Consider the following 9,127-nt stretch of genomic DNA (forward strand, 5'->3'; position numbering starts at 1 on the left):
GAGGTGATAAGGAGATGGCAAGGAAGAGGGAGAGGAAAGGCAGGGCAAACGGCAGGAATGCATAGAGCTTGCCTTAAGTTCCTTAACATCTATGCTGCCAGTTCCATCCGCGTCGAAAAGATCAAACGCTTCCCGGATCTCCTGCTTCTGCTCTTCTGTAAGCTCAGGCTTAGGACTCATTCTTTTTCGCTGGGCACTTGACGCCATGTTTGCCTTCTTAAAGTTGGAGGCCTTTATATGTTATGTAAATACATAAGCACAATAATATATAATACAGTCCATATTTACATAACATAGTTACAGACAGCTATATGTATTTTTAAAGTCATTTATAACCAATTCCAAAGCTTTGCTTAACAAGAAAGATGATAGGGTTTACTGACAAGAACAATCAATCTTTCCATGAACTTCTATCCCTCCCTTTTCTTTACTATTGTTTCTAGACGCAGGGAGATAATTTGTTCAGTAAGGATGCCTCTTATTGAAAATCATCCCAAAAGAGACCTAGTCAAGAAACTGACTGTGAATAACTAGAGATAATCAGCTCTACCCAAATGTGGGGATCCTGGTTCTGGAAACAGCCTTAAAATGCCCACTCCCAGTACTCCGCTTCCCAGTAAGTACTCTGACTTCCCAATTACTTCTAGATTTGGCCAAACATTAGTAAGTTGTTAAGATGTATATTGTGTCAGTATCTAACAATAAAACTCAATCCATCTGGCACTTTCGTGCATTCTCCAAGAAGCTAGAAGCACCCCCTTAATGCCCCTATATTTATATTGCAGAAAACATTTTCAAAGAAAACAATACACATTCTCCCAGTTCTGTGGGGAAATTTTGGCAGGATGAGGCGGCCAGGAGGCCAAGGTCTGAGTCAGGCGTCTGTGAGGGATTCGAGTCTTTTTTGCCCAGGGAGGGTCACCGAGGGGACCAGGGAAGGCCAGGGGAGCCCGAGGGGCGGGTGCGGGCCTGTTGTGGGTGAAGGGGAGGCAGCAGCGAAGCGCAGGCCCAGTAGGCTGGTTAGCGTCTGTACCCTACCCTTCCGGGAAAGAGCTCAAAGGAAGGACTGATACGCCAAAGCCGAAAAAGGCGCAGAAGAGGCGGCGTGGCCTAGCCGGGGCTTGGGAAGGGCTCAACCTCTGGGCGTGGGGCGCGACGGAGCGGCCAGCACTCACCATAGCCAAGGGACTCCGCTGCCGGTTGTTAGGCAACCGCCGTACACACTGACTCGGCGCCGTTCCCACCGCCCCCTGCGCGCAGCCCCGCTCTCCATTGGCCGTCCTCTCGCCGTCGCCGCTCTCCATTGGTTCAGGACCGAAGTGGGTGGAATTAACCTGGCAAAGCCCTGGACTAGCGCGGGGAGGGGCACGCTGGCGACACAGGCCAGTCATTATTGGGCAAGATCACGCCGCGAGCGCCAATTGGCTGAGCCAACGCTGAGCTGGGCCAATCCCCTTGGTGGAGGAAGCTCGGCTGATTCTCGTCTCACGCTGGAGGGTAGTAAAGGGTGGCGGTCTGGGGCTAGAGTTCGGTGGGTGCAGCCTGCTTGCAAGCTGAGGCCAGCCAGGGGGGCGCTTACGGACGGGTAAGAGTCTTGGTCTTGCCCTTGGAGGTCACCTTGTGTCAGCGACTGGGCAGGGCGGGAGAGTGAGGAGCTGCGGGGCCGCCCGGGTCGGGTGCTTTCTGGGCTGACCTCAGGCTGAGTTAGGGACCGAGTGCATCAGACCCCCAGAGACTACTGACCTTGCGTGTTGGAGTAGGGGCTGTACTCACGTGGCAACTGAGACCCAGAGAAGGGAAGGGGTGTGCTGAGCGTCGTTGCAGAGGTCGGACTGCTGAGACCTAGGAACTGAATCCAGCCGAGGCTCGCTCTTTGAGGGTGGCCCTTCGAGAGCACCCCCAGACTGCCCCAGAAGTATATGACCCAGATCAGGTTCCGAGAGGGGATCACTTTAGGTCTCACGTGGCTAAAAGCAGCCCAGTACGGTGAACTGGGGGCTTTGGGAACGGACTTTGAAAGGAGTGAGGGGGATGTGAGCGAGCATGAGGGGCCGGCAGAGGTCATCAAAATATACTCTTTGACACCCACTCAAGGCAGATAAGGAGGAGCATTCCAGGCCTAGAAGCCCTCATAAGCAAAGTCACAGGAGTTCTGGAAGTTACTGGTATGCCTGGAGGATTAAAAGGGAGCGTGTGCAAGGGCTGTGGACTGAGATAGACCTGCAGAAGGGGAGCTGGAGTTCCAATTTGCCCTCTTTCGCTATTCCCGTGGCTTTCAGCCTTCACCTGCCTTTCCTCCAGGCATTGGGGCAGTAATCTAGGGAGGCAAAGGGCAGAGTGTAAGTTTCTCAGGCAGACAAAGGCCCGAGGCTTATTAGAACTTTTTAAATGGAGCCTCTGCCCTTTGCCCTCTTCCTTCTTCAGCAGTGAACAGATTCATAACTTTTGGGTCATCATCAGCCTCCCAAGTAGTCCGAGCCAGAGTTCTTACCATGTTCTGCAAAGCCTGGCACATGTTCCCTCCTATCACTCTTCTTCTCTCCTCAGGCTCACTCCAGCCCCACAATACTGGCTTTGTCGTTGAACCTCATGTGCCAGCCACACTCCTGCCTCTCATTTTTGTCCCAGTTGTTCCCTCTGCCTGCCTCCTCTTAAGCACCCTATTTAAGTACTGCAGCCTCCAGTACAAATAAACCACTCACCTTGCTCTACTTTTTTCCCAATATTACTTACCACCTTCTGACCTACTGTACATTTTGCTTATTTATTTTGTTCTCTGTTCTCCCTCCGCTAGAAAGCAGGCTGTCTGAGGGCAGGCATCTTTGTGGTATTCACTAATGGTACTCGAGGACCTAGAACAGAGAGGGGAACATATTAGGTGCTCAGTAAATCTTGGTCAGACAACAGATGAGTAGTCCCCCTGTTTCCTACCTCTCACCTATCTAGCCCCCCCCTGCTCTGCCAGGCTAATCTTCATAGTGAACAGCTCTGGTCAGGGCAGCTCCCAGCTCTTAAACCTTCACAGCCTGTACTGTAAAGGGCTCCTTAGCCTGGCATGTGATCCCTCTGCCCAGTTTTGCCCCTGCTAACCTAACCCTTCTAGCTTAATGTCCCTCCACACCTTGCTTCCCCATCCGTCAGCCTGCAGATTGGAGGCCTGACAGACCACACGAGACAAACCCAAGTTCTGCCCAGGTTGTGTGCAGGCTGTGTGACTTTGGACAAGTTGCTTAACCTCTCTGAGTCTGCTTCTTATTTGTCGAGTGAGACTGGTACTGTCTGCCTGATGGGATACTTTCACATCTCAATGGGATAAGGTACTTATATGTAAAGTGGCCTGATGTTGAGCAGGTCTTCAGGCAATATTACAGATGACCCCTGAACAGCATGGGTTTCAACCTTGTGGGTCTTCCTATGGAGGCAGATTTTCTCTCATCTCTGCCACCCCTGAGCAGCAAGATCAACTCCTCATCTTCCTTCTCAGCCTACTCAGCATGAAGACCGTTCACTCAATGAATGGTAAATATATTTCCTCTTCCTTATGATTTCATAGTAAAATTTTCTCTACCTTAATTGATTGCTGGAACACAGCATGTAATACATGTAACATATGAAATATTTGTTGATCAACTGTTTACATTATTGGTAAGGCTTGCAGCCAACAGTAAGCTCTATTAGTAAAGTTTTAGGTAAGTTAAAAGTTCTGTGTGGATTTTTGACTGTGGGGCTCAGTGCTCCTGACCCCCACATTGTTCAAGGGTCAAATGTAATTCTTGTCTCTTTGCTCTTGTCATTCCCCCTACCCGACATGCCTGGAGCCTTAGACTTGTCCAAAATCTCTTCCCCACACTGCTGCAGGGTGATCTTTCCAACTACAACCCTTACTCCTGCTTCCAACTTCCAGGAGCCTCAGCATCTTTCACCCCGGGGAACTCCTTAGCTTGGCACACAGCCCCCTTAGGTTCTCAGCTTTGCTCCTGATCTTCACACTTGCTGTGACACAGCTTGTCACATTTATCAGAACATGCTGTCTCTGTGCCATCACTTTGTCCTTCCCACCCCTGGCCATGGAATGTCTTTCAGGACACCATGCCCTCTGTTTGACTCATTCTTCTGGGGTCTTTTGAAGTCAGCTTAGGGGTCAACTAGTTGGGGCAGGCTCCCCTGAGCCAGCAGCTGGCATTGGTGCTCTGGGCTCACCCTCATCAGAGTGGGGACACACTTCTTCAACTGTTTGTTTGCTCCTCTCTCCCAGCCTAGATGGGGGACGAGAGGGGAGGTATTCCGTGCAGAGGAACAGCATAAGCTAAGCTCACAGGCATGCTGATGGGTTTCTGATTCATCTCTCTCTCTGGTTTGAAACAGACTGTTCTTTCCTTTGGCCTACAGGAATCAGTGGCCGGAACGTTCCCTATCAGGAAGGATGAGGTTGAGCTAACTCGCTTCACCTGAGGCGGCACACACCTTCATTATGGATGTATTTCTTAGATAAATTGCAGCAAAGCAGGAGGCCTGTAGGAGCAAAAGTAAGGCCTGCCTTTCAGAATTCCAAGATGTGACACGGGAAGGAAAATACCCAGATTAGGATTAGGGAGGCCAGTGGCTAGGAAGTCACATCTCTTTAGAGAGGTCCATTTGGCCTTTATTTTGCTGGGGCAAGTCAGCTCAGCTTTGTGCTTCCGTGGCCCTGCACTGCGGAGCAAGGTGCTGGGATTTTACCAGTACAAGATGGCTCTGTTTTCCTAGATTATTTTTAGCGTAAGATTTTCATCCCAGTGTACATAGTGGGTGCACGTACTGGTTTTTAATGGATTAAATACCTAACATTTTAAAGGAAAAGACTTGAGGCTTCTGATGTGTGAACCATAACAATCCACCAGCCCCTAGAACATTGCTCTTTGGAGTCTTGTTTTCAAGAGTTCAGAGCTATTCTTCTGTGTGTATGTGTGGTAAAGTAGACATAACGGAAAATGTACCATTTTCACTGATTTTAGGTGTACAGGGCTTTTTTTTTAAGTGGGAGTTTTGCTCTTGTTGCCCAAGCTGGAGTAAAATGGCGTGACCTTGGCTCACTGCAATCTCCGCCTCCCAGGTTCAAGCGATTCTCCTGCCTCTGCCTCCTGAGTAGCTAGAATTACAGGCATGTGCCACCACGCCCAGCTAATTTTTGTATTTTTAGTAGAGACAGGGTTTCACGATGTTGGCCAGGCTGGTCTTGAACTCCTGACCACAAGTGATCCACCACCCTCGGCCTCCAAAGTGCTGGGATTTCAAGTGTGAGCCACCATGCCCAGCCTGTTGAACATCTTTTTATGTGCATTTTGGCCATCTTTAAAATAGATCTTCTTTGGAGAAATGTCTGTTCAATCACAGCCATTCTCAATGTACATTTTAACCCGAGCATACATAACATGGTGAATTTAGGTGAGCAGGCAGGGGATGGGGGTTGCCCGTGGGATCTGACTCATTTGCTAGGCTAGCTCTGGGCACTCCAACCCATAGAGACAGCTAAGCTGTCACCAGAATTCTTATCTGACTCATAGTATTTACAAACTTTAAAATAATTGGCATATAATTTGAGACAAAAGAGATTTTGTTTTGACAAGAGACTGGTTTGCAAGGAATTGTGTGATTATTGTTTCAGCAGTACAGCTCTGTTGGGGCGAGACATGTTTCTTCTTTCACCTCCTACACCCTCCTCTAGCAAGCGAGGAGAGGAATAGGCTCTCAGGCTTCTTGCTTTTGCTAGTCGTACAGGAGGATGTGTGGAATTGGCAGCTCTGCTATTTGGATTTCGGGACTGCAGAGGATACTTGTATAGTTTGCTAGGTCTGCTGTAGCAGATGACCACAAACTGGGTGACTTAGAACAACAGAAATGCGCTTCTCACGGTTCTGGAGGCCAGAAGTCTAAAATCAAGGTGTTGATAAGACTGTGCTCCCTCTGAAGGATCCAGGGGAGACTCCTCCTTCCTTTGTCCCAGCGTCTGGTGGCTTCAGGTGTTCCTTGACTTGTAGCCACATCATTCTAACCTCTACCTCCATCTTCACATGGCCTCCTCTTCTGCCTGCCTTTCCCCTCTATATGTCTCTTAGAAGAACACTTGTCATTGGATTTTGGGCCCACCAGGCCACCAGGGGCTTCTATTGGACCATTCTTTTCCTACTTTTCATGCAAAACTTAAGGCTGCAGGAGCAGTGAAACATTCTTTGGTTCTAATTTTTGTTAAGAAGAACTGAATGAAGGGTCTGGTGTTAGTCGTTATGCTGTTCTTTGAATGAGGCCAAAGAGGAAATAATTCTTTCCACCCAAGTTTGCTTGCAAGTCCCAATCTGTCTTATTCTTTATTTACACCCCTGCTCATGCTGCCACTGTACACATACTTTACAAGACAAGTCCTTGGCTGTTTATTTGTTAGCCAGCATCTGGTTGTTGCAACAACCCCAGGAGTTAGCCTTTAAAGCAGGACCTGGGAGTCATTTCCAGGGCAGATAGAATAGCCCCTGCCTGCCCAAGCTGACACCACATGGCAGCAGGTTAGACAGGGGAGGACTAGAGTGGTGGAGAGACTCCAAAGAAGGCCCAAGAGGATGCATGGCCAGGGAGACTCCTGCACAGGAAGCTATGTTACAGTGATAAGAAAATGAGCTGCCTTGAATGGCGTGTTGACAGGTATTTGACACGATCCTCATAAAGACCTTATGAAGCCATTTACTTGACAGATGAGGAAAGGCAGGCTCAGTTCTTTTAAATAACCCCCCTTCCGAGGGCTGCCTGCTGGTAAAGAATAGTACATAGCTGGGATTTAAACACAGCAGACTGTTGTTTCATTCGTTTATTGCCAGCTGTACTGAGGAGTGGCGCGATTTGTGATTTTCTCAGGCATAGAGGGTGAGCAGAGGCTTACAGGAACAGAACTCTGCAGGGGTGGGCTTGCTTAGCCCAGCTGGCCTAGTTGGCCCATCATGTGGTCCTGTCATTGCCCCAGGCACACACCCCTCAGATCCCCTGCCAGCAGAGGTGAATAAGGCCTTGGTGGGGTCAGAGGCCAGATGTGGGCGATCTCCTTGCCCCTATAGATGCCATCTGCCTTTTCATTGACTCATGTTTCCCTGAGTATCTGGGGAAACTGGATAAGAAGCCAGCAGTGGGCATTTGTGATTATATCATTGTGAAATAGCAGTAATTTGCCCCACTGAAGCCCCTGCCCCTTAGATGGGATATGCATGTGCGCGATGGAGAGCAGCATGGGGACTCTAGTGGTGTGTCCACACAGCAGTCTCATGATCCCAGGGCGATATGGGAGTGCCCACTTCATGCTGGGCACTATGCTTCTTGCCCAGGTTGCAGCAGTGGGCAAGACTATGGTGCAAGGTGCTAAAATCCTTTTTCTCTACCTGCTTTGGTCCAGATACACATAGAGTCACAATGAGTTCAATGTCAGCCGCGTGTCTTTCGAATGAACAGATGAGAGGGCCCCTGCCAATGTGAAGGGGATTATGGGATAAAGGGAGGGACAGGGCAGGTGCAGAGTTACAGATTGACTTTAGTGCATTCTAAAAATGGCCATGACAAGTCAAGTTTTGAAATACAGTTTCTTGATAATTTTCAGTATGAGTTTAGAAAAATGGCCTCCCCAAATGGCCCCTCCAGACATTGAGGGTCCTACATCCATTTCAAAGCCATGTTGGCCTTCTACATGGTCTTAAAATCAGTCCCCACTGGGACACGTGATCATGCCCATTCATTAAAAGTGGAAAGGAGTGTAAAATTTGAGGTATAGGGTTGGATTGGAGCAGTCACAGCAGGTGGAACCCCAGTGCCACCTGCCTGCCACCTCCTCACTGAAGCATTCTGTGAATCTAGCCTTTCATGAGCAAAGTTAAGACTCTTCTTGTGGGTGTTGCCATCTCCAGATGTGAGGGGATCCATGACTAAGTAAATTGTCAACTAAGAAAACATAGACGCAAGATCAATTACATCATAGTCAAGTGGCTTCTTTGTGTCTGCAGTTCAGTATTGTGGGTGACAAAGGAGAGAAGCACCCTAAGGGCTGTCATCTCTGGTAACATTTTTGGACTTCATTGCTACCATCTCCTTGCTGTGAAGTGTTGGGTCCCCACTGTACTCTGACCATTTCCCAAGGGTTTCTGATGGCCCTAGATACTCTTGATTTCCTCAACCCATCATCAGAGTGGCTTTAACTTAGCCAAGCAGAAGAGCTCCATCTCCCATTGCACTCCACTCATCCCCTGTCCCAGCATCCCATGTCCTGAGCTCCTAGACATGAGCCCTTGAGCCCATTTCATTGATCGGGAAACTGAGCTGCAGCAAAGGGAAGTGACTGGAGCAGATCCATGCAGTTCATGATAGGACCAGACCAGGACTCCCTAGGCGTGGGCACTGCCACACCCTAATGAGCACCACAGGAGAAATCGAGGCTGACTGAAGAATGGGAGAACCATGGAAAAAGCTACAGTGCCAAAAACCATTTTTATGTTATAACTGATGAGTGAGCTTATTTAAGTGGCCTCCCGTGCTGCCTCTAATCCAACTGTATGGTAGGTCATGGGTCTAGTCATGCCTGCGTTACAGAAACATTGGCGCAGTGTCTCCTCGAACGGCTGTACCTATGGTTCAGCTGCTTATAAAAACTAATGGGGATGGCATCTGCACAAAACACTAACAGCTAAAGATGCTTTGACTTAGGCAACATTAATGTCTATCTCTATGTCTTTAAGAAAAGAAAATCTGATTGCAAACGGGACCATATTTTGCTTTGAAATGGAACCAGCAGTTAGTGAGCCAGTGAGAGACCAAGTTGCATGGACGCATTTGACAGAGGATATTCCCAGAGTGAGTACTGACATAGAAAAGGTTAACCAGAATCAGGTAAGGAGAAAGTTGACACGTACATACCAAGAAGCTGTTACTATTTACCTGTGGGTTAAAAGTTGTATATTTGTACATGGATTAATCAATGTTGGGTATTGTTGTTTTGTTTTTGTTTTTGAGATGAAGTCGTGCAATGGCACGATCTTGGCTCACTGCAACTTCCTCCTCCCTGGTTCAAACCATTCTCCTGCCTCAGTCTACCTAGTAGCTGCAATTACAGGCGCGTGCCACC

General features: G+C 48.6%; 2 protein-coding genes across 3 annotated transcripts in view; one reads left to right on the top strand and one right to left on the bottom strand.

The window, feature by feature from the left end:
• Positions 1-1,282, bottom strand: part of CETN2 (centrin 2) — a 3,771-nt gene extending 2,489 nt beyond the window's left edge. Inside the window, exons 1-2 of the mRNA XM_017500895.2 lie at positions 1,176-1,282; positions 73-231 (exon numbers count right to left, since the gene is read on the bottom strand). Of these exons, the coding sequence (XP_017356384.1) occupies positions 73-231; positions 1,176-1,178 (162 nt within the window). The 5' untranslated portion in view covers positions 1,179-1,282. The remainder of the gene's footprint in view (positions 1-72; positions 232-1,175) is intronic.
• A 157-nt stretch (positions 1,283-1,439) lies between these two features.
• Positions 1,440-9,127, top strand: part of NSDHL (NAD(P) dependent steroid dehydrogenase-like) — a 28,689-nt gene continuing 21,001 nt past the window's right edge. The window contains exons 1-2 of one of the 2 annotated variants that reach the window (XM_017500897.2): positions 1,440-1,585; positions 8,742-8,892. In XM_017500897.2, the coding sequence (XP_017356386.1) occupies positions 8,785-8,892 (108 nt within the window). In that variant the 5' untranslated portion in view covers positions 1,440-1,585; positions 8,742-8,784. The remainder of the gene's footprint in view (positions 1,586-8,741; positions 8,893-9,127) is intronic. The other variant, XM_017500899.2, reaches the window with a different exon arrangement.

The sequence above is a fragment of the Cebus imitator genome, unplaced genomic scaffold, assembly GCF_001604975.1.
Source record: "Cebus imitator isolate Cc_AM_T3 unplaced genomic scaffold, Cebus_imitator-1.0 Scaffold273, whole genome shotgun sequence".
Classification (NCBI taxonomy): Eukaryota; Metazoa; Chordata; class Mammalia; order Primates; family Cebidae; genus Cebus; species Cebus imitator.